The sequence below is a fragment of the Molothrus ater genome, chromosome 1 (genome assembly GCF_012460135.2).
Source record: "Molothrus ater isolate BHLD 08-10-18 breed brown headed cowbird chromosome 1, BPBGC_Mater_1.1, whole genome shotgun sequence".
In the NCBI taxonomy this organism is placed as follows: domain Eukaryota; kingdom Metazoa; phylum Chordata; class Aves; order Passeriformes; family Icteridae; genus Molothrus; species Molothrus ater.
In genome coordinates, this window is record NC_050478.2 from 262,572 (window position 1) to 286,740 (window position 24,169).

The 24,169-nt window shown below is 58.7% G+C and overlaps 1 protein-coding gene across 2 annotated transcripts in view; it reads right to left on the minus strand.

Annotated features, from left to right (window-relative positions):
- The window catches only part of AGAP3 (ArfGAP with GTPase domain, ankyrin repeat and PH domain 3), a 114,297-nt gene that overhangs the window by 58,093 nt on the left and 32,035 nt on the right, over window positions 1–24,169 (minus strand). For both annotated transcript variants that reach the window (XM_036398430.2, XM_036398437.2), the window contains exons 2-7: window positions 15,664–15,722; window positions 12,556–12,643; window positions 12,291–12,376; window positions 11,985–12,126; window positions 10,438–10,572; window positions 7,312–7,439 (exon numbers count right to left, since the gene is read on the minus strand). In XM_036398430.2, the coding sequence (XP_036254323.1) occupies window positions 7,312–7,439; window positions 10,438–10,572; window positions 11,985–12,126; window positions 12,291–12,376; window positions 12,556–12,643; window positions 15,664–15,722 (638 nt within the window). The remainder of the gene's footprint in view (window positions 1–7,311; window positions 7,440–10,437; window positions 10,573–11,984; window positions 12,127–12,290; window positions 12,377–12,555; window positions 12,644–15,663; window positions 15,723–24,169) is intronic.

The window sequence follows — 24,169 nt, forward strand, 5'->3', positions numbered from 1 at the left end:
AGGGACATCCAATGCCAGGCACTGCTCCTGCTCAACAGAGGGGCTTGGGAAGCATTTCATCTCTTTCTGCTCTTGTTTTTTCACCAGTAAAATGTTCAAGTTCTGAAAGCAAAGAGAAGGGCAGCAAATGGCCAGAGAAGCCCAGCTGAAGCCCTTCCAAACATAGCTGTGGAACAAGGCCTGAGGCAGCACGGTTCCATGTAGCTGTGCCCAGCAGAGGGGCACAGCTAGGGCACCTCCACCTGCTCCCAGAACACAGGATCAGGGTCACTCTCCTGGGGCAGTCATTCCCTTCCTCTCCACTGAGCCCCTCAGATATGAGGCTGTGAGGCTGCCAAGCTCCAAGTCCCACTCATCCATTCCCTGCCTTGTAAGGCCGTGATGCCAGTGGGGATGTGTCCCCCCAGGACTCCAGCCTTCACCTGGCACAGAGTGCCACACCCCAAGCTCAACCTCTGTGTGAAACCCATCTCTGCTGCTGGTCTGGAGGTCTCTCTGAGCAGACCCCGAGGCTGGCACACCCCTCCCATGCCTGCACACCACCACAGCCATGGCTGCAGTGGCCTGTGCTGGGAACACAAGGGGCTTCACCATCCCCTCACTGGACTCCAGGGCAAGAGGAAGATCCAGCCACGCATCCACGTCACCAACACATCTCTTCCAGACAAGGCTGCTCACTCCCACTCTGCCCAGTGTGGGCAGCCACTGGACAGGGGCTTAGGGACATCCCAGGAGCAGCAGTGGCATGGAAGCATTTCAGGTCTGCAGCCCAGGACATCTCACCATGACAAGCACAGGGCAGCCCCAGCTCCCTGGCAGCTCTGAGCTGCATTTCAGAAACACGTGGGGGAGCTGGCCCTGGAAGGGCAGGTGAGCTCCAGCAGCCCAGAAGGGGCAGCCTGCCCCCTCCCTCCCAGCTCCACAGCCACAGAGTGGTGGCACCACTGGCCCAGCGACTTCTCCCTCCTGCCCACACTCTGAGCACGAGTGCAGCCCCTGCAGGGGGTGATCTGCTGAAGGGGCTCTGTGAGAGACTGATCCCCAGTGGGATCCGAGCCTTATTGTGAGATGAGCACTTCAGAGAAGGGTGAAAGGGGCTGCACAGGCACAGCAGTGACCATGACTCACAGCCCAGCCTCAGGGAGAGGTGCAACCTTCACCAAACCCTCATCTTTAACAGGAGATATGGGAGAAGACACACAATGAGAACTTAGGAGAGGGAAAAGCCACCCAAGCAGCATTTCAGTTTCCCCCTCACGAAGGCAGAGCAAGGAAAATAATTCCATGCTGTGAGCAGGTGGGTGGCTCAGACCATCCCAGCCTGTCTGGAAACAGGAACATTTCTGGAGCCCTGAACCACAGAACAAGAGGGAATCTGGCCTGCTCGTGCTTTTCCACAAGTACAAGAGGCTGGGAACTTGCTCTGAGAGCTCCTGTGCAGGGTGAGGAACGCTGTGCTGGACAAGAAGGTTCTGCTGCCGAGTCCAGGGAAGGGGGGACCACCAGGGACACAGAGGGGCAAAGCACCACGTCACCTGCCAGTGACTCCTGAACCCTCAACAGAGAGAGCTGCTGTCAATGCTGGCTCCAGCACCCACACAGCAGTGCTGTGGTGAAGGAAGAGCTGCAGAGAGCCAGAGCCACCGAGTGCACACAGGCACAGTCTGTGTTCAACTGATTAACTGATTAACTGATTAACTGTTTAACTGATTCACCACGTGTGAACTAGGGCAAAGAAAGTGAAACATTCCAAGGGCTAGGAAGAGTAGGAGGAGGCAGCAGCACAGACAACTTGTCACGTGGAACAGTGAGCTGGGCATGGCTGTCCCTCCAAGACAGCTCCTGGCCATGCTTGGCATGTCTCAGTGGCTGCATGTTCATGATGCTGTGACTGTGGGGAGGAGACAGTTCCAAGGAGGCTGCAGAGTCTGAGCTCCTGCCAGAGCAGCTGCAACAAACCCTGTGGCTGCAGGTGATGGGCACTGCAGCATCAAGGAAGAAATTTTGCTACACCTTGGTTTATATTTTACTTACTCCCTACAATCCTGTGTGTCATTTCTGTCTGGCCAGAATAACTTTCCTTAGCCTGTAAGTCTGCCTGGTGTTGGAGCCAAGGTTACTTTCCTTGAGTGATGGAGGACACTGGCCTTTGGGCCTCCCATGTCCCACAGACCAAACCTCAGGAAGGGTTCTGGGGCTGGAGGATGGCTCACACCAGGCTATGAAGGCAAGCTGCTACGAGTTTGGGGGCAGAAGAGAAAGGCCTCCAAAGATAGAGAGTGGCTCAGGCAGTCCTGAGCCAATCCTGAGCTCTGCTGGAGCAAGGAGCTCCCGAACTTCCATGGGATCTAGGGACACAAATCCCAGGGATGTGGGAGAACAAGATGGCAGGTCTGGGCTGGTCCCATGTGTCTGCTATTGTCAGGTGCTTTGCTGGTGGGCCTGAACAACCACCTGTGGTCACCACTGGAATCTGAGAACACAGTGGGAACTGGGAACTTGGTAAGCACCTGTGGGACAAATCCTTCCCATTAGTGTGTAAGAGCATCAGCAGCGCCACGGGTGCCTGGGAAGGGCAGAACTCAGCTGGAGTTCAGGGCAGGAGTTCCTGGTGTAACAGGGCCTGAGGCAGAGCAAGGAGCTTGGGAAGGGCTCTGAGTGCAACAGACAAACAACAAACACCAGCCTGGTGTCTGTGGGAAGAAAGGAGAAGCCAGAGGAGCACAAGGACAATGGAAAGGGCACCATGAGCTGAGCACACAATGGACACGGCTTCCACAAGGAAATGCTAACGCAGCTCCTGAGCTCTGGCAGAACAACGTGCCACAGCAGGCCAGTGAGCACTGTTACAGCTCAGGTGAGCTGCCCTCGGGGCTTCATTTCACTTGCAAACTTTGACTTTCCACCTCTTTGCTCTGATCTCTCCCTGCAGTGTGGATGAGGGCCCTCCCAGTGCAGGAAGGCAGACCGAGGCCATGGGGGAAGAGCCACCATACTGGGCAGCCCAGAGCATGGCAGGGATGGCAGCAGCTTCCAAGGCCCAGGGGGGCACCCAATTCCCTCCAGCAGCCTGCTGGGTACCTGCATGGGGTACCTGTGTTACCTCTGCCAGCTGCTGGGAACCAGCTTCCTGGCAGAAAGACAAACTGCCATCCCACAGCAAACACAACACTGACTCACCCACAGCCTGGGGAACTCCCAAAGGCACCCCAGAGGCCCTGAAGAAAGACTGAGAACGGGGCAGCAGAAGTAAGGAAATCAGGTAGAACAACTCTGCAGGTGCTGCAAGCACCCACTGGCCCCAGCAACTCCCATCCCATCCTGCAGGCAAGGGCAGGAGCTGCCAGGAGGGAGCGAGGTGGGACTCGGGGCCAGTGAGGAGTGGGATTCCCAAACCCATCCAGCCTGCTCACTCAGCAATAGGTGTGGGCAAGATAGAGAGAGAGAGGACAGCCCAAGGCAGCAGGCAAAGCTCTCCCTGGGGCTGCTGGCCCTGGGGAATAGCAGGTGCCTGCTCCAGCAGGTGCAGACCCACACCCCTCAAGCTGCTGGGAAGGCCAAAGGGGCACATCAGTGTCCCCAAGGGAGTGCAGGACTCCAGGGAGGGCTGGCCCTGGCTCCTGCTGTTCCAGACTGAGCTGAGCACAGTAGCCAGGGTCAGGGACCTGCTGAGCACACCTAGTGACTCGTGAGAGCTCTGGAAAACCCTGACCAGGGCTGACCTGCTCCTACAGCTCCCTTTCCCTCCCCACGGATGGAGCAACATCCTCCAGGCACCGCTGCAGAATAAGAGAAAAACCCAAACTGCCAAAGGCAGAAATGGAGCCAGGGCCTTTGGCTGGTTCCCAAGAGCATCAGCACTGTGCAAGGAGACTGGGACACATCCACAGCACCAGAGTCCCAGGAGAAGGGAATCCTCCAGATACATGGCTAACAAGGAGTCCCTTGGACACGCTGGACTGGTCCAACTGACAGACCAAACAAGCAGTGGCCATGTCCACAAAAGTTACTTTGGCTCAGCCAGAAGTCTCAAGCTGCTCCCAGAAGAGTTGTGCCCAGCACAAGAGAAGGGGCAGGGCTGGTCCCAGCTCCGACCTACCATAAGAAGCCCTCTGTGGGGGACTCCTTGTTCCCATTCCAAGAAAAGTGCCTCCTCAGCTGGCAGCTCCAGAGGACAGCACTGTCCCTGCAGTGTGGGCCAGACCAGGCACAGAGCAGTACTGCCAATCCCTGTTCCAGGGGCTCCTCCTGCCCCCAGATGCCAATCCTGCTGTTCCAGGGGCTCCTCCTGCCCCCAAATGCCAGTCCCACTGCTCCAGGGACTCCTCCTGCCCCCCCAGGCAGTCCTGGAAGGGAAGTGGATCCTTCTGGCCCAAGTCTCACCTGTACACACTGATACCTGAGGCACAAGGCAAAGCTCCTAATTGTGTTTTTTGTCTGGCTTCTCTCCACCTCATCTCCATGTTAAGTCCTGTGCTCCTAAACTCTTCCTTGAGAGCCTTCTTCCTGTTTTCCCTGTGCCAGTTACTCCTCCTTGACTTGCAAAAGCAAATGAGAAACCCTGGTGAGAGCCCCAGGCCCTCAGGCATGACAGAGTTCAGCTCAGCTCCACAAACACCTCGTCACCCTCCCACTGTCCTTCCAGGCAGGGCGAGCCTGTCCCCCTTCCCAGAGCTGCCCCACATGCACTGCTGGGCCAGGAGCAGGGGACACCAGCACACCCTGGCCATGGTGCCCTCCCACAAGGGCAGCCTGAGCTCACACCTGAGCGTGTGGGCTGCTCTGCCCCGTTCCTGCCAGAACCACCAGTTATGGGTGAATTTGATTCCCAAAGGCACTTGGATTTCCCTGAGGACAGCGAGGAGCAGCTCCAGAACCTCAGTTCTGAGCCCATGCAAGAACAGGCAAATGCTTCATGGCATTTCAGGATCACTCACCATTGCTCCACTATTTTAGAGGTGTCCTTAGTAAGGGGGAGAGATGAGCAAACACCAGGGGCAAAGATTGCTGCACGCGTCGCTGGCACAGGGAGGGTTTGTGGGGGACCTCACAAGACCCAGGAACACAAACTGACTTTGGTGACCCTTGTGGGGCCCAGGAGGCCGAGGGCAGGGGGGCAGGGGCACAGAGCAGGTCTGGGGAGGGGGCACAGCCACCAGGGCACAACCCCTGCCAGCTGCACGCTGCTCACTTCCCTTCACAGTTCTGCTTCCCACCACAGCCCCCACGTCCCTCCAGCCAAGCAGGAGCACAGCAAGGTACAGAGAGCAAAGGTCTGTCCCCGAGCAGGCAGCCAGAATTCACCTCTACACAGACGTTGTCTGCAAGCCGTGCTGAGAGGGGCTCTGTGGGAAGGAAAGCACAGGAAAGCAGGGACGCCTCTGAGCAAGCTCCTCACAAAGCTCATGACATGCACTTAGAAAATTCTTCCAAAATTTGCTTCCCACAGCCAGTCCTAAATCCACCCCTTTAGTTCAGAGCTGCCTTTCCTGAAGGAGCTCTCCTGTGTGTTTCAGGTCAGGTTTGGCCAATCTCTGCACTCACTCCTCAGCTAAATCAGCCAAGTGCTCGCTTTCCTCCTGTGTCGGGGTCTCTTCCCTCCCAGTTGTTTTTGCTACTCCTTCAGGTTCCATGCACAGTCACTGGAGTGACTGGATTCCAGCTGGGGAACCTGGGGGTCTGGCAGCCCCATCCCTCACACAGGGAACGCTTTTCAGCTTCACAGCAAACACCCTGCCTGCCTGGCACAGCCAGTGCCCATGACACACATTTATGGGGACTCCTCATACTTTCGACATGGAAGAAAACACTAAACAAGTGTCCAGCTCCCCTGAGAAATGCTGACCTTGGCCATCAGCCTCTTGCTTCCCTTCCAGCACAGGTGGCCTCTTCCCAACCAGGCTCAAACTGTACACAATTTGCTAATAAAACCCTCAAACTACCAGACACCCAAATCTAGATTTCCTTGGGACTTTGCTCTCCACCTTGGATGTCTCCCACTGAACTTGTCCCCAGCTTTCTGGACACAGACACACTGTGACAGAACCTGGCTTTGCAGCCTTGCCCAGCAGCCCATCCACCTGCACACAGACTTTACCTGAACTTGCTGGTGTCCAGGTGACCTGCAGCACCAGGAAGCTGGCACAGGTCTCTGCAAACACCTGCACTCACCTACTTCAACCCAGCTTTAGAAGCCTCTGCAATCAGGTAGGCTGCAGATAGGGCTCGGGTCTGTGCAGGACAGGCTGCTGTGGCCAGGGCCAGGAGGCTCTGACACACCCAGAGCTTCAGAGGCAATCCCTCATGGCAAACCCATCAGCTACACGTGCTGCCCTCAGAGACAGGCAGGTTTCCTGCAGTCCAGTCACAGATCCTGTGAATCCATATTCCAGTTGCTGCAGAGATGGAATCTGTTGTCTTGAGTGCCCTGGGGAGCAATGGAGCCCAGGACCTCTCCTTTCCTCCTCACCAGTCTCCCAGCCAGCATTTCTGTGGGCACTGGAATGTAGCAAAGCTTCAATGCAGTGAGGTGGCTGCTTGAAGGATCTCCTCCCCCAGCCCCTCACCATGGAGCCTGTCCTCCTCAGCTCTGCTCCAGGATCACAGAACTTCACCATCCTCCCACAGCAAGACCTTGGTAAACCTCACCAACAGCACAGAGCCCTTCCTGTGGCAGAGGGGAGGGAAGCTCCTTCCCTGTTCTGCTCCTCAGCTCACCACTGAGCTCACCTCTCCACAGGTACATGCCCTCAGAGCCCCTCAGATGCAGGGGCACGTGGACCATCAGCTTCCTGAGCCCGGGGGAAGCAGGACCTGGGCAGGCAGGGCAGCCCCTCTCACACAGCCCTGTGCTGCCCAGGGCCCCCCACACACTGCTCACAGCCCTGCTCTGTGCCTGCCAAAGCACGACACGGCCTGGGGACATGAGCCACACCCAAAGGGTGAGACATGGAACCTGACCTCAGGGCGAGCACCAAACTGTCACACAATCACAAAATCATGGAGCGCTCTGGGTTGGAAGGGACCTCCAGGTACATCTCATTGCACCCCCTGCCTTGGGCAGGACACCCTGCACAGACCTGGCTGCTGCAAGCCCCTGGGACACTGCCACCTGGCCTGGGACACTCCCAGGCACCGGGCAGCCACGGCTGCTCGGGGCTATGGAGAAAGCACCAGGGTGACACCACTGCCCTTCCAAGAGCCAGCCCAGAGCAGTGGCACCACTCTGAGGCTGAACTGAACTGCCGGCTACTGAGCTCAGGCTGTGGAGAGCACAAGAGGTGCTTGGCTTCCCCCGTGGCCATTCCCCACCTGGTTGATGTGGACAGAAGGAATGGAGGCTGCAGACACAGATGAGTGGCTGGGTGAGTTGGGCAGGGACTTGCAGGGGCCGATGGAGAGCTGGTGCTTCTTCCGGAGAGCCACCACCTTCTGAGCCACTGCAAAAGGGACAAAGGCACAGCGTCAGCCTTCAGAAAGCATTTTCCTCCCACCACAGATTTCTGGAGGGCTTCAGGGAGAGCCAGGCCCTTGCCCTGACTGGTGTGCTGCCTGCACTGCTCAGGCTGAGTCCCCAGGGCCACCTGCCTTCTTGGGCATTACACAGAACAGCAACTCCCCATGGGCACCATGTGAGCCTGGGCCTGCTGCAGGAGAACCCCTGGGCAGCCCACCTCCCCTCAGTCACCCTGGGCATTCCATCACCCCTCAGTCACCCTGGGCATTCCATCACCCCTCAGTCACCCTGGGCATTCCATCACCTCTCAGTTACCCCTGCCAGTCCATCACCCTCAGTCACCCTGGGCATTCCATCACCTCTCAGTCACCCCTGCCAGAACATCACCCTCAGTCACCCTGGGCATTCCATCACCTCTCAGTTACCCCTGCCAGTCCATCACCCTCAGTCACCCCACAGAGCAACTCCAGGAGCCAGGGATTGAACTGCCTGGGCAAATGGCACCTCCAGCAGTCTGGGCCTTGTTGGTCTGTAAAGGGACACCCTGAGGGTGTAGAACCCTTGGTGGGTCACTAGGGCCCTCTGCATGCTCTTCCTCTGTCAGAGTTGCAGTGCTGGGTTTCTCTGAAACACTGAGTGATGCTCAGGTGCTGGTGCTCACAGTGACACTGGGCACTGAGAGCTCAGGCTCTGCAGCCAGGGCACACCTCACTGCTTGTACAGCACAGCTCTGTAAGGTAACCAGAGAAACCAGAACAGACTGGTGTAAGGGATGGCAGAAATTATCCCAGAACATCTGGCTGATGTTCAGGAAGCAGAAGAGCCTGGGCCTGACATGCAGGAAGGTGAAGGTCACCTCAAGGTGCCTCATTTCAGGACTGGGGAGATGTTATCTCTCCAGTGTGGTCTCATGGTTAATTCCTCATTAGCAGTAGTGGTATGGGATAACTGATGGGCAGAGCCTCTGCCAGGCTCCCTGCCCACAGCAGCAGTGGCCGAGGGCTTTTTCTGGATATTTCCTGGCTCCTGGGGGGCTGGAGCTCACAGTGTGCCCAGCCAGCACTGGGATGGGAGATGTCCCTGGGCAGGGGCTCCAGAGCCTCCCCGGGAGTTCATGCTGGAGCCTGGGCCTGCAGCCCCGTGTTCAAGGGGATGATGGAGAGCAGCAATGCCACCAGCACCCCAGCAAAGGTCCTGGGCCATGGAGCTGCTGGCTGCCCTCTCCTGCCCTCTGCAGTGCTCAGGGCACAGGAAAGGTGGGACCATGCACTCGGGATCTGCAGCAGAGCTGAAGCTCAGGAAGTCACCCACAGCACAGCTGCTGTCCCTCCTGCGCCCTGCAGGACCAGGGCTGGGTCACTGCTCCTCCTCCTCCTCCTCAGGAGCATCGCCAAAGGGTGACCATGGCCAGGGGCTCCCTGACCTTTTCTTGGTACAGAAACACCCTTAAAATGAAGCCCAAGAACTGAGGCCCCCCACACTGATGGCTCCCTGCAATCTGCCCTGGCATCTGCTGAATCTGAACCCCGGATTCCTGCAAACAGGAATTGTGAGGGCAACCCTGAGAATAAAGTTCTTTAACCAGGCCTCTTTGGAGGCAAGAGGGCAGAAGGCACATTCCATCCCAGCCCCCACCTCAGAGGGGCTCTGCCATGAGGGGACCACGCCAAGCACCCTCAGGGAGTCCTGGAGCTGACCAGACACTGCAGGACACAGCCCGGCCCAGGGCACTGTCCCTGCTCCTGCCAGGGCCACCTCCCGGCAAGACCTGGCAACACCAAGATCCCATCCTCTCACCACAGAAGTCCCTGTGACATCTGAGGACTTGGGAAGGATGGAGGAGCACAGTTCCCACAGCGCCAGCAGCACCTCCAGGGAGAATCCTGCCAGGACATGAGAAACCAGCAAGGAGGAAGGGACCCCATTCTCCTGCCACGTGTCCTTCTCTTGGTGACCTGTGGCAGCCTGAGTGCCCAGACACAGCCACAAAATCCCCAGCACATCAGGCACACCCTGCAACGTGCTCAGACCAGACCCAGCTCAGCCCAGCTCCAGGCCACAGAGCAGACACCAAGGCGCGCTCTGAGGAACAGGGTCTGCTGCTCCTGCTGAGCTGTGGTGGCACAACAGCCAGGGCCACCCAGCTCTTGGAGAATCCCTGGGCAGTGGGTGAAGATGGAGACACCACTTTGTCTGTCCTGGAGCATCCCCACACTCTGCAGCACCACGTGCACGTGTGTTTAGAGCTGCCTGTGAACAGCACGGGGCAGAGTGGTCACTCCCTCAAGCTCTCGTGCCAGCACATGGACCTGCTCCCCAGAAAGGTCGGTGGCCACTGGTTGTGACCCAGGATGGTGGCAGGGAAGGGCTCTCTACAAACAGAGGTGCAGCACACACTCCACCCAGCACAGGCAAACAGGCAACCTCGGCCCTGAAAGCAGCTCTTGGTGCTCCTGCTGTGGGAACTGGACATCCTTGCCAGCCTGCCCGGGGCAGGTCTGCTGGGATCTGGGGTGCAGGAATCATATAAAGACAAATCTGATGGAAACTGGATTGCCATGTGAGGCAAGGTCCTCACAGAGTCTGTGACTGCCAGGACTCCACAAGATCTCAAACCAGCTGCATCATGACCCACCAGTGCTCACTAGGAAGAATTCTCACCCACTCCAGAAACACCTCATCCCATCAGCTCCAGGCCAGTCCCCCTTGTCCTGTCACTAGAGGGACACACAGTCCCCTTTAGGGGAGTTAATTTAAGTTAATTTAAGCAGACTGCAAGCCCCAGGAGATGATGCAGGTTCCCTGAGCATGACTGTGCTGCAGCCCCCTCTCCAAGCCCGGGCAGGAATGCTCTCTTACACTGTTCCCATGAGGAACAGCTGCCCCACCCAGCTGTGCAGGCGCTGCTTCCTGCTCCCAGGGCAGCACAGAGCCCTCTGTGAGGCCCCACCGTGCCCAGAGCCCTGAGGGGCTGCAGTTACCATCCTGGAAGACCCTCTCCACGTTCAGGCCGTAGGTGGCACAGGTCTCGTAGTAGGTGCAGCGCTTCAGGTCATTGGAGAGCTTCCGCGCCCGGGAGTCGTCGATGACGCGCGGGTTGGTGGCACTGATGGCATCTGCAAACCAAAGGCACAGGGGGCTGGAAGGCAAAGGAGCCTGTCCCACCCATCCAGGGGTCCCACCACACTTCTGGCCTCCCTCCCTCTCGTCACACAGAGGAACCACCTCCACAGCACTGTCCCACAAATGCCTGTGATCACAAAGAATTTACAGAGATTCATCCATAGAAAAATGGATGAATCTCTGTAAATTAACTTGACTCAACTCCCCAAAGCACCCAGCCACCAACACTTCAGCAAGACAGAGGCAGAACACCTCTGGGAGGTGTGGGGACCAAGGCCAGGCAGCCCCAGCTGCCAAATAAAATTGATTTGTCAGTCTCCAACATTTTAGGGCTTATGGCCAAGCTCTACATGTTAAAGAATCCAAGGGAGAAATCCTCCTGGTTTAACAAGTAAGTCAACTCTGCTGGGATGTCTCCACAGCCAAGGAATTCCTGGACAGCTCTAAAATACAGGCTCAGTTTGTATCCCAGACAGCCACCAAGTGCTTGCCTGTTTTGGAAAAACTTCTTTCCAAAGAGGAATCCAACTCCCTAAAGACAAGCCAGGGACAAGTGGGGGCTGTGAACAAACCTTCACAGGTGGGGTAGAACTGGGACCTGCCCTGTGAGGAAGCCCTCCAGATGGTTGTGTGCCTGTACCAAGGCTAGGACCTCACCTGGTTCTGTGTCTGGGACAACAATGGCCACTACCCCATTATCTGTCCCACTCCTGCACCTCCACAGTGCATGCTGCCACCCCATTCCTGAGCCAAGATCACTCAGTCCTAAAATTCATTCCACGATCTCTAAATATCCAAACTTTAACAACTTTGTTTTGCTTTTAATATGGGGGTCTGGAGCAGACCCTCTGTGACTCCCTCCCACTGCTCCTGCCTGTTTTCCTGGCCTCAGAGCTTCTTCCTGGCCAGGAACAGGTCACACAGTGCTCAGAATTGTCCTGCCAGGACAGTTTTTCCCTACATTCATGTCCTGCTCCTGCTCTCTACTGTCACACAGAAGCTCTTCACCCCAAGCTGCCTGCTGCCTGTGCTGGCAGAGCTGGGGGAGGCAGCACCAGGGTATCATGCCATTTCCAGAGCAAAGTGGCTCCATGGGATGAAGCAGCTCCCAGTGGGGAAGCTGAGATGGTGTGAGGAGGAACTCCCTCCTCAGGGCCCTGGGCCGGGGCCCCAGCATTGTCCCTCAGCCCCAAGGAAGGCTCACAGACCAGGACAACCCCTGCACTCTCAGGCCAGCACCCCGGGCCAGCACCGTGTGCTCTGGGGCCAGCACCCCGTGCCCACAGAGCCAGCAGGACACAGCAGCAGTGCTCCTGCCCGCGGCTGGGCTGGGCTGGGCTGGGCTGGGCTGGGCTGGGCTGGGCTGGGGGAAGCTGGGCTGGGGGAAGCCGGGCACCGTCCTCACCCTGTGTGCCCACCAGCACCATGGGCACCTCGGCGGTGTTCCGGTAGCTGCAGAGCCGCAGGTAGTAGTTGTAGACGGTCTGGAAGCTGATCTCATCCTCCAGGCTGAAGACAAACACCACTGCATCCACCCAGGCAGCAAACTGAAGAGACGGGGCAGGATTACAGCACGGACGGACAGATGGACATCCGGGCCAGCTGCCCAGCAAGGGCAGCCACAGCCCGGGCTCAGCCAGCACCACCTCCCCCAGCCACCACCTCCAGCAGGATGGGCGGGAAGGGACCCCAGGGAGGACAGGTGTGCTACCTGGAGCTCAGGGGGGCCGCCTTCATCTCGAATCAGCAGCAAGTAGCTCTGACCATCCACCACGATCTCCTTCTTGAACCGGCCACCTTGGGGAGCAAAGCTGCTGGTCAGTAACAGGGGGGCAAGCACGGGACACCCCAAACGAGGGCTGGGGGGGTGCAGAGCCCCATGGCAGGGGAGGAGGCGCAGGGACTGGCGTCACCTTCGGCACCACGGAGAGGAGCGATCCCAGCCCATCCCAGGCACCCTGGGAAGCAGAGCTTACCCTCTGGAGACTCCTCCTGCACGTAGGTGCCGGTCAGGTAGCGGTGCACCAGGGCTGACTTGCCACTGGACAGGTTCCCCACGATGCCCTGGAACAGATGCATGTGTCACCTGTGTGCCCAGCACGTGGACACGAGGCCCTCCCCGAGGGGTGACAGCACCAGTGCTGGGGCACACTTAGATGAGAGGCAGAGGTGTCCCTGAGAGAGAGGACACAGGGATGGTGTCACCCAGCCCAGTGCTGGGTGGGAGGCCAGGGGATGGCCCCTGGGCTCAGCCAGGCAGAGAGCAGCTGAGACTGGGGCACAGCCACCTGGGCAGAGGGCTCTGAGCACTGCTGTCCTCACCTGAACGGGCACAGCCACCTGGGCAGAGGGCTCTGAGCACTGCTGTCCTCACCTGAACGGGCACAGCCACCTGGGCAGAGGGCTCTGAGCGCTGCTGTCCTCACCTGAACGGGCACAGCCCTGTCAGAGCCACATCAGCTCCTCAGGGAACACTAGCCATCCCAAGTCAATTCAGAAGGAGAGAAACCTCTTCCCCAGCCCACAGCAGCCCAGTTTTGGGGTGTTGAGCTCTGGACAGCAGCTGCCAGTGAAGGGGAGTAGAGAGAGCTCCACGTTGGGTGCAGGCCCAGCATGTGCTCGTGCCTGAGGCACCAGCACCACGGCAGCACTACGTGCACCTCCCAGGATGGGAGATGGTGCCACCCACACGGAAACACCCAGCACCAATGTTCAACCAACACAGCAGAAAGCTATGAGCACCAAATGGAATTGGGTGGAAGCACATCTGACTGCAGCACCCTCAGACTGGCCATGAAATGCAGGTGGGTGAGCCAGGATGGTCAGTCACAGCCCAGCTCGGCTCGTTGACAGTGTCCTCCTGACCATTTAATGCTGCTTATTTGTGGGACCAGGTCTGTACTGGAGGATCTGGAGCACGAGTCTGATGAGAATTGGCTGAGGGAGGGGCTCAGCCTGGAGAAAAGGAGGCTCAAGGGGAACCTTCTCATTCCACAACTCCCCGACAGGAGAGTGCAGCCAGGTGGGGATTGGGCTCTGACCCCAAGTAACTAACAACAGGACAAGAGGTAACATCCTCAAATTGCATCAGGGAAGGTTTAGGTTGGATATCAGGTATCCCTTTTCCACAAAAAGAGAAGCGGTCACCTTCAGCTGAAGGTGAACCAAGTCACTATCTCCAGAAGTGTTCAAAAAACATGGAGTGGCACTTGAGGATATAGTTTAGTGGTGAACACGGTGGTGGTGCTGGCTGATAGTTGGACTTGATGACCTTAGAGTGCTTCTCCAGCCTTAATGGTTCAGCTGCACTCACATGGCCACACCAGTGCCAGAAGATGTGAGGTGAGGAGTGGCTACGAACACTAAAGCTGCCTCTGCCACCAGGGAAGTTTACAGCCAAACTTTTCCAGGCACGGGGATGAGCCTGGCAGGTGAGTCACCACCAGGCAGGTTCTCCAGCTCCCGCTGCCCTGGGCCAGGCACGTGCTCCCTGTGAGAAGCAGAGAGGCACCAGCCCCATGGCCTGTGCGGCACAGACCGTGCTGGCAGAGCCCAGCACAGCGCCCGTGTGCCAGCTCCTGGTGCCAGCAGAGCCAGCACGGGGCAGGAGCAGGGAGCACTGACCAATGGCTCCCATGGGCACACCCTCACCTCTGCCCCATGTGCCACCCCTCAGAGCAGCCACAGACCCCAACACAGGTGACAACACAGAGAGCACGGGCTGGGCTGCAACCCTGCCTGTCCTGCAGCTGCATCTCCAGAGCCCTGCTGGGCAGGGGCTGTGCCCATCTCAGGGACAATGGAATGGAACAGCCCAGCCTCTGCCCGAGCCCTCCCTGCCACTGTGCTCTGCCCACAATAGCCACACAACCACGGAATCCCAGAGGGGCTTCTCCTCGAAGGGACCCTCAGAATCATCCAGCTCCACTCCCTGCCATGGACAGAGACACCTCCCACTACCCCAGGTTGCTCCAAGCCTCATCCAGCCTGGCCTTGGACACTGCCAGGGATCACGGGGCAGCTTCTCTGGGCAACCAGTGCCAGGGCCTCACCACTCTCAGGGGGAAGAACGCTTTCCATCTCATCTAATATTCCATCTAACCCTGCCCTCTGTCCATGGGAAGCCATTCCCCTTTGTCCTGTCACTCCAGGCTCTTGTCCCAAGTCCCTCTGCTTTCCTGGCAGGCTCAAGGTGGGTAGAGGGAAAATTCCTACCTGGAAAGGGCTGTCCAGCCCTGGCCCAGCTGCCCAGGGCAGGTGTGGAGTCCCCATCCCTGCAGGAATTTAAAAGCTGTGTGGATGCTGCACCTGGGGACACAGTCAGTGATGGCCTTGGCAGTGCTGGGGAAGCAGCTGGACTCAAAGATCTCCAGAGGCTTTTCCAACCCAAATGATTCTGTCACTCTAAACTAGGACTCCGAAAGGCCTCTGGGTTTTTAGAAGAGCTGCTTTGGCCAGATCAAATCCTGGAGCAACAGAGATCCCCAGAGGTCAAGCAAAACCTGGGGAAAGGGCTGTGCCACTTGAGGAAGAACTAAGAGCTTTAGGATGTTTAGCTGGCAGCATGGCTCTGCAGCCTTGCAGAACCCCAACATCAGGCAGCAACACCCAAACAGCTGTGAGAATGTTTTTAAAATGCATTTCACAGGTAAACTAACAAATATTTGAAGTTTGGTTTGATTCTCACTTAACTGCAGGTAGAGACACTGAGGCAGGACAGTGCTGGAATGTTTTGCAAGAAGAATTTTGTTCTTTTGTTTCTTGGACTAACATTGAAAAAAGTTAATCTTGCAAAAGCTGAAGGGAGACAGAACAGAAGGGCACACGCCAGGAGCCTGTAAGGAGAGAGCTGAGGGTTGGCACAGAGAGCACAGGAAGGGCAGAGGGAGGAATCGATCACTGAAACACCTGCAGCTTCAGCTGAGATACACCAGTCCTTCCCTGGCATGGCAGCAGCCTCATCTCCCCTCTCCCTTCTGAGGCTGAAGCCTCTGTGTGCTTCCACCTGGCCACACGAAAATGCAGGGTTTTCTTGAGGATTTGGGGATCCAGGGGTATCCCAGGCACAAGCCACAAGTACTCACCACCTTCAGCTCAGGCACCGAGCGACTCAGGGTCCATTCCTGGCTGTTCACAAATGAATCTGCAGACAGAGGGAAGAAATCATCAGGTTACCCCCAAGATCCCAGCAAGGATGCTGCTACAGCCTCCCTCCAGGCAGATAAATGGTTCTGCTCCAGAGACACCGAGCTGCAGGAGGACCCAGCCCGCAGCCGGGAGCAGCGGCCGAGCCAAGGCGGCAAAGAGGCGCCACTGCTGGAGCCCTCCCCTCAGCCCTGCAGGAGCACAAACCCCTCAGCAAGCCCTGCCCCGAGGCACAGGGGACAAGGGAAGCACTGGGGAGCAGACGCCCTCTCGGGGAGCACAAGCCCCGGAGCTGAGGGCAGAGGCAGCGCCCCGAGCCCTGCCCTCGGCACGCGCGGCGCTGCAGCTCCAGCACGGTACCAGCCACCTCCTGACCGAACACAAACACAGCAGTTCTGCACACTGTGGAGCCGGCAGCATGCTGCAATAGGCTCACAGAGGCTGCAGGAACCCAGCACGGCTTGGGGAAACACGCCCACCCTGCCACAGAGCGTCTGGAGGAGGAGCAGGAGGAGCCTGGAGGACATCCTGAGTGCCAGGGGCGGCCAGCAGCCCCCCTGACAAACCTCAGTCCCTCACTCGCCTTGGCCAGGTCAGACCTTCCATCCAACACCAGCTCCAGGGCAGGACCACAGGAGCAGCACCTCCTGCATGTGTATCACACACAAACAGAAAGGATTTTTGGAGGGCAGAAATCTGTGGGAGCTCTACACCTTCAGGAGCCTCTAATAAACCTGCCAAATCTGTGGCCACAGACTACTGCAGGAATAGGAATGTCAGATGGCTCAGAAGGGAAGCAGCAAATCCACCAGACCCAAAAGCAGGCAGCAATCAAACACGGTGACCTGGGCACTGCCACTGCTCCAGTGTCACCCGAGGCCACAGGGAGGGTGGCTCCAGATGTGCCCCAGCAGCCCCAACCCCACAACTCCTAGTGCCTGCTCCAGCAGTACCCAAACCACCCTGCCAGGGAACAATTCCTCATTCCCAATCTCCCATCCATCCCTGCCCTCTGGCACTGGGAGCCATTCCCTGGGTCCTGTCCCTCCATGCCTTGTCCCCAGTCCCTCTCCAGCTCTCCTGGAGCCCCTCCAGGCACTGCCAGGGGCTCTGAGCTCTCCCAGGAGCCTCCTCCTCTCCAGGGGAGCATTCCCAGCTCTCCCAGCCTGGCTCCAGAGGGGCTCCAGCCTTGGAGCATCTATCTTGTGTTGGGGGCAGCACTGGGCCCCGCAGCCCTGCCAGAGCCCCCCAGTGCCTGCCCTCACCCCAGCTCCTGTTCCAGCCCTCCTAACTCCTCAGGGGAGGCTGGACACACAACAGCACCAGCTCTTCCTCCATCTCCAGAATAAAGCTCCATCTCACCTCTGTCACCTTGCTGGGCAGCCCACAGCCATGGGGAGAGCCCACTCCTGCTCCCACTGCCAGAGGGCTGCCTAAGCTGCTCTGAGAGCACAAGGCAACAAACCATGACCTGGCCCTTGTCCCTGTTTTGGGGACACCAGCACCTGCAACATTCACCCATCATGTTCAAGAAAGGTGTGAACATGGTGCTCCTGCCTGGAGTTTTACCTTCCATGGCTGACTTAGGAACACTCCTTTTCCAGGAGTTCCAGACAAATACTCCCCAAGCCTGCTGCAGGGACACCAGGTTATTTATAGCCTTCCTGAGGAATCATTTCTCTGCGGTGTCTTTCACCTGCCCTTTCCTTTTTTAGGCAGAGGTAATGTTTTTATTAGAACAATTCATCAGTCAGGAGGAAAATGATACATTTTTGAGCCCTTTCCAAAAGGCAACAGCACACCTGTATTTCCAACTGCATCACTGGGTCTAAAAATAGCTGTCACCTCCACCTGGGACTTCTGCCCTGCTCAGCCTCTTTGGCAGGTAATGTGACAGATAAAGCACCATCCAGGCCTGAAGGGAGCAGGCAGCACACACAGGTGCTGTTTCACTACACACGACAGGCTTTTGGCAGGTTCTGACTGGAGCACAAGGCACACACACTCGGTGACTGGCCTTGGGAAGGAGGAGAGGCAGGGAGAGCCCTGGACAGGGCTGGCTGGGCTCTCTGGATCTGCTCAAGGATGACCAGGACAAACTGCCAGCTGCCTCCTGCACCAACCATCCCAACAGATCCTGGCTTGGTTTTTAACCCAGGTTCAAGAGCTTGCAACACTTTGATTTCTGATGTGCTGAGAAGGCCCCTGAGTAAAGCTTAACACAAATAAAAGCTGACAACACAAGGCTGAGAGCACTGTACTCAGCCCCACAACACACCCCGCTCCTCACTCCTGTTAGCCCACCTTACCCGAGCACCAGGCACACCTGTCTGCCCATGCCAGCATGTGCCAGGCCTGAAGGGCAGCCTGGGCCACCCACTGCTCCTGGTGACACAGCTGGCACGTGTGGCACTGACAGCCCAGGGTGCCCAGCCCGCGGGCACAAGGCCCCCGTGGTGCCCTGGGTGAAGCTGTGACCGTGTGGAAACAAACACACAGTGAGCCCCCAGCAGCCTGACGGGGCTGGGGCACCACCCAAAGCCTGCAGGTGCGCAGAGCACCCTCCCTGCAGCTCCTGGTCCCCGGTGCCAGCCCATTCTGCAGGGACTGCCTCCAGCAGGAGACACCTCCCACTGAGCACGGGGGTCTGTACCATCCAGGAGTCACGATTTACTGCATAGCTTCACTGCTGGACTGGCTGCACCACCTGCAATTCCAGATGAAAATACACCTGGTCACTCTTCCTGCACCTTCTCCTTGTTATTAAATCACAGAGAGGGGACCAGGCTGTCCGTGCTGCAGTTCAACACCTTCCCCAGGTCCACCTGACCTCCAAAACCGAAGCAGTGGGCTCAGGGAACCACTGTCATACCAAGAGCTTCAGCACAGCCCAACAGCATCCTTGGCTCCACGACACAACCATACAAGAGGAGATCAGTCCAGACTGGCCTGGGAAAAGGAAATTCAGGACAATTCTGTTACTCCCCAGAAGCTTCTGTTGATGGAGGTTTCCTGGCACAGGCAGCTCTACTGCAGAAAGTGGAAATTTGGGAGGTGGGGTGGGCAGAGACCCTGCCATGCAGAAGAGAAGAGGGACTTAAAGGAGGCACTCTGTATCTGATGTCCCTTGGTCAGCTGGTCGTCCTGGACACCTTCAGGACCCACAGAGCAGATCCCAGCTGTGGGACAGCAGTGGTGTGCACCAAGGAGGCAGGATCAGCACCCTCCATCATGGAGCTCGGACACCGTGGCTCCCTGTGCCCTGACAACAGCTTGGAGGGGTTCAGCCACACAACCACAGCTCCCAGCACCCACATGCCAGGGAGGCTGGCAGGAGAAAGGGGCTGGCCAGCCAAATTCAACTCCTCAGCCCAGCTGCTTGCTCCACAGATGATGCACAGCAGGTTCATCTACCCTGTGCTCCAGAAGCGCCAGTGCCAGACACATCTGCCTCCCCACACAGCAAGTAATAATTAACCAACCCATTATCCAAGCCATGCTGGAGCTCCCTTGGACACTGCAACCCTGGACACTAAACCCAGCCTTGAAACCAGGTCAGAGGCTGTGCAAACACAGCAGAGGCCACACAAACCGAGGCCACCTGTGGCCACCACTGCGGCCACACAAACGGACCCACCTGACCAGAGATCAAAGGGAGGCACAGCCTGGGCACAGCCACCCTTCCTGGGCACAGCCACCCCTCCCAGGCCAGGCTGATAAAGCCTCTACCCCAGCAATGCTGGCAGGAGGGGGATTTCTGCAGGTCAAGGACCAGCACAGGCATAGCCAGCGCTCCAGTCAGCACTGAGCCAGCACGGGAACCCACTGCAGGACATGACCTTGGTGAGGATTCTCTCAGCAGAGCTTTAAACACTCTGCAGCAACAAAAGGGGACAATGCTGTGTCTCTCTGGGAAAGGGCACACTTAGGAACTGCCACCCTTGCTTGGTCAGCATGCACGGGAGGCAGCAGCTGGTGTCACTGTGCTCTGAGGTCAGTGCAGAGTCTGGAAGATCCAGAAACCTCTCAGCACCTGCTGCTCTCCAGCCCCCATCCAAACACTGCCAAAGGCCCAGACCAAACTCTTACTGTGATGGTGGGACAGGGTCTGTTGGAAGGGAAAACACAGCAGAGAGTGGCATGGAAAGAAGGTAACTCAACCTCCCATCACAGCCCTCTGTGGGGATCTACCTCAGCAGCAAAAACCTGTTCCCAATGTGCCTCAGCTGCAGCTGTGCAGCCCCACGAGCCCTGGCAGGGTGAAGGCACAGGGTTCCCTCTCCCTAAGGCTGCCCGTGGCTGCAGTCAGACAGCTCTGCACCCACTGCACCCTCTGACCCTGTCCTAAGAACTGAGCCCTCCAGAGTACTGTCCCAACAGCTCCCTCCCTGACACCTCCAGAAGCTTTTCCAAAGTGCAGACACCAGACTGGCCTCAGCATCCGAGGCATCTCTAACCCCACCATGACACCTCTGCCTCTCACCAACACTCCCAGCTCAACCAAGGCAAGTACCAACACGAGGTGATATTTATCATGACCTACCCAACTCACTATGCAAACTTCACCCAATCCCTGAGAAAACAGCCCGTGTTCTCTCAGAAGCCTTCCCTGACATGCCCTGCACACCAGTACTCCACACACGACAGTAAAGGGAGGTACCTTAAAGAACATCAAAAAGCAGGGCATCTCTCTGGGAGAGGGGACATGGCTGTGATCACAGAATCACGGACATCCCGAGCTGGAAAAGACCCACAAGGATCATTAAGTCTCATCCCTGGCCCTGCACAGACACCCCAACAATCCCACCCTGTGCCTGAGAGCACTGTGCAAATGCTCCCTGAGCTCTGGCAGCCTTGGGGCCATGACTGTTCCCTAGGGAGCCTGTTCAGTGCCCAGCTACCCTCTGGGAGAAGAACTCTTTCCTGATAGCCAACTAAACCTCCCTGACACAGCTCCATGCTGCTCCCTCAGATGAGGAGTACCTCCTGAGCCATCAGAGATGCTGTACCCGTCACACAGTCCCCTCATGCACAGGGACAACTCCAACTCCAAAACAGTCCAGTCTTCCCAAGACCATACCTATTAGAGAGCCTCTCTGGAATGGCACCAGCCAACACCTGGATACCTAGAAATGCTCTGAACCACTGACCATGATCGCCTGGGTCAGTCCAAGCTGGCTGGACTCTGTGTTGACTTTGCTCCCTAGTCCCTAGGGCTGTTGCCCTCCATTGCTCATTACACAAGGATCAGTTCTTTGTGTCTCTTTTGGGTAGCAAGCCCTGGAATCCCCCATCACCTCCGTGTGTGCTCAATGCCAGCCGAACCCCTCCAGGGCTGGGAGCAGCACTTGGAGCGACCCCCTGGCTCTTGTGGGTCTATCTGGATGCAGATCGTGGTGCAGGGTGGGTATCACAGCGTGCCATAAACAAACCACTGCAGGTTCTGGAAACAGAGAGAGTGCTGGCTTGGCTCTCTGCCGGGACTCCTACATCCAGCTTTTCCAAGAGCTGATAACCGCAGCTGCAGCTGCACCCCCCAGGAGGGCAAGTTGGGGCTGCACCAGCAGCTTTCCCAGGGCAGGGTGGGCAGCGCCCACAAAGAGCATCAAAGTTTGTGGGACATCAAGCAGGTGTTTGGAACACCGTGGGCCTGCAAGACTGGAACAGGAATGGGGCAGAGACCTCCTGAGCAGCCCCGTGGCAGCAGCACTAAGGCTGAGCCCCTCCAGCCTGGCTCAGAGACCCACAGTTCCCACCGGAGGAGACCGACGGACCAACGCTCTGAGCAGGGAGACAACGGGGAGATGGGGCACAAGAGAGGACAAGCAGCAGCTACTTTACTGTGCAGATTTCACCACTGCCTTTTTACACCTCACTGTCCCCAGGAGGACACAGGGTTAGTGGGTACAGGGACTGTGCAGGCACCAGGCAGGTAATGAATGGTGTTCTCAGTGTGACTGAACGCGGTGTGAGCTCTGCAGCGCCAGGGGCTCCTGCCAGGAGACGTCAATCCCCGAGCTTCTGCCTCCAGCATGAGCCACAGTGGCAAACACTAATCCCTGCAAGAAGCAGTGGTCCTGCATGAGCTGGCTGGTCACCGCTGCAGGGATCCCAAGCTGCCCACACCGCTCCGCACAGAAGCCTCCGCAGGGTCTCCCAAAGATGGATCCAAAGGGAGCTCCTACCTGTCTCATGGAGGAGCCAGGTGAGAGGCAAGGACGCCAACCAAGTGCTCAACCTGGGCTGCCTCTCTGGGAACGCGGCCGCCGGGCCGGCTGCCGCTGGCGCAGCTCCCACTGGAAGCGGCAAGCAGGAACAGGCCCCGCTGCAGGGGCAGGGCCCGGCCCTCCCTGCCCGCATACACCCACATTCCCCAGCCATGAGCGCAGCCTCCCCTCTCCTGGGAACCTCCCGCCACCCAGCCGGGGCGGCACACAGCCCGGGCTGCCCTGCCAGCACCGGAACCCCCGGAGCCAGCAGCCTGCCGGCCTCGGCCTCGTGGCACACGGGCAGCCCCGCATCCCTCGGAGCCTCCAGAGCCTTCCCCTGGAGCCTCCAGAACCCTCCCCTGGAGCACAGCGAGGGACAGAGGATGGGGCCCCCTGAGCTCCCTGCGCAGCTGCAGAGCTGCTCCTGTGCCGAGTTCTGCGGCCCAGCACTCCTGGGGAACGTCCAGGTGCGATGCTGCCCTGGACAGCCGCTGCCTCAGGAGCAGCCAGGTTCCTCGGGAGCAGGTGGGTTCCTCTGGACAGCCCGCCAGCCCTAAGACATCCCTCTGGCTCACAAGCCGAGCACAGAACTGCCTCCAAGCACCCAGATGCAGAGCAGAGCCATGAGCGCAGCGAGGCCCCGGAGCGGCGGCGGGGCTTGGCCCGGCCCCCAGCTCCGTGCGTTCCATGCCTTAAAAAGCTGTGGATGCTGCTGTGGATGCTGCTGTCGCCTCCCGGCCCCGCCGGGACACAGGGCTCGCCTGCAGCTCCTTCCACAGGGCCCGAAGGGGACAGGGCACAGAGGCACAGCCAGCACAGCCCCAGCTGAGGCCCCACAAAGCCCTGGCGCCAGGGAACTCCCCACCAACATCAGAGAGTCGAACACCCGAGAGCTGCTCCAGCTGCCAGTGCCCGGTGAATGCCCAGCCCCGCTGGGACCTGTCCCCTGTCCCATCACCGGTAATGCCACGCCTGCTCTCTGCAGGCTGCCCCATACCCGGGGAGGGTCCCTGTGCTCCCGAACACGTGGAATCTGCTCAGCCCCAGGGCAGGACCTTAGCAGGGGTGGCTGGGGCTGAGCATCCCCCAGACGAGGCCTGGCACCAGGGAGCCACTCACAAAGAGGGGGTGCAAGCACATCTCTGGGCTCCCAACCCCCTGTGCTGTTCCAAACCTCTGCACTGGCAACCTCCCAAACAGTCCCACTTGCCTGGGAGTCCAACTGCACTCCTCTCCCCATTCCACCAATGTTGTGGACACCACCCGGGCAGGGAGGACATGTGACACACATGCTTGACTCCCAGGTGTGTGGCCAGCAAGGGAACCAGATGTCAGAGCACATCCTCCCAGGCAGCCACAGCACAGCTGCTCCTGCACCATTGATGATGGTGCACTGGGCACTGCAGTATTACACGACCCTGTGAACACTCAGCTCACTGCAGCCCAGTGCAAACCCTGCAGAGCACCGGGACAGAGCCAGGTGCCAGTACACAGCCCAGAACCTCAGCTGGGACAGGCCACAGCCACGCATCCCTGCAGGCGCCGTCGGCACAGGGGCTCTCACCAGCCCAGCACTGCTCCTGCGCTTACTTACCCAGAGCCCGCAGAGGACCCCCAGCCAGGAGGGCAGGCTCAACACTGCCATGGGCATCCTTGGGGCACACGCTGCCAGTGCTGCCACGCTCTCGCCTTCGGAAGCGGCTCGTGAGGAGCTTCCAGAGTCCCCCCGTCTGCACGGGGTCGGTGTGCAGCCGGCCCCCGACCCTGGCCAGCTCCGGGTACAGCAGGTCCCGCTTGCTGGGGCAGGTGTGCAGGGAGCTGGCATCACCCTCGCTCTTGGTGCGGAGGCGCGTGGGGCGCAGGAGCCCCCCAGACTCCGAGCGCCGCAGCTCGTGGCCCCGGCGCAGGCGGAAACTGAAGCTTTTCCGCAGGGAGCTGAAGTTCTTCCTGGGGCCGGAGCCGCTCCAGCCGCTGCCCCCGAAGATGTTCCAGCGGCGACTGCCCCACAGGGAGCCCCCCCGGAGGAAGCCGGGGCTCTCGGCGGGGTGCGGCGGCCGGGCGCTGGGCAGGAAGGTCATGCTGCTGGGCCGCGGGCGCTGCGCCTCGTCGGGGCCGTCGCCCTCTGCCTCGGGGCTCTGCCTGCGGGGCGAGCGCAGCCGGAGCAGCTCCAGGAGGCGGCCGCGGGCGCGGGCGGGGGGCGGCGGCGGCAGCAGCGCCCCGGGCAGCCCGTTCCCCG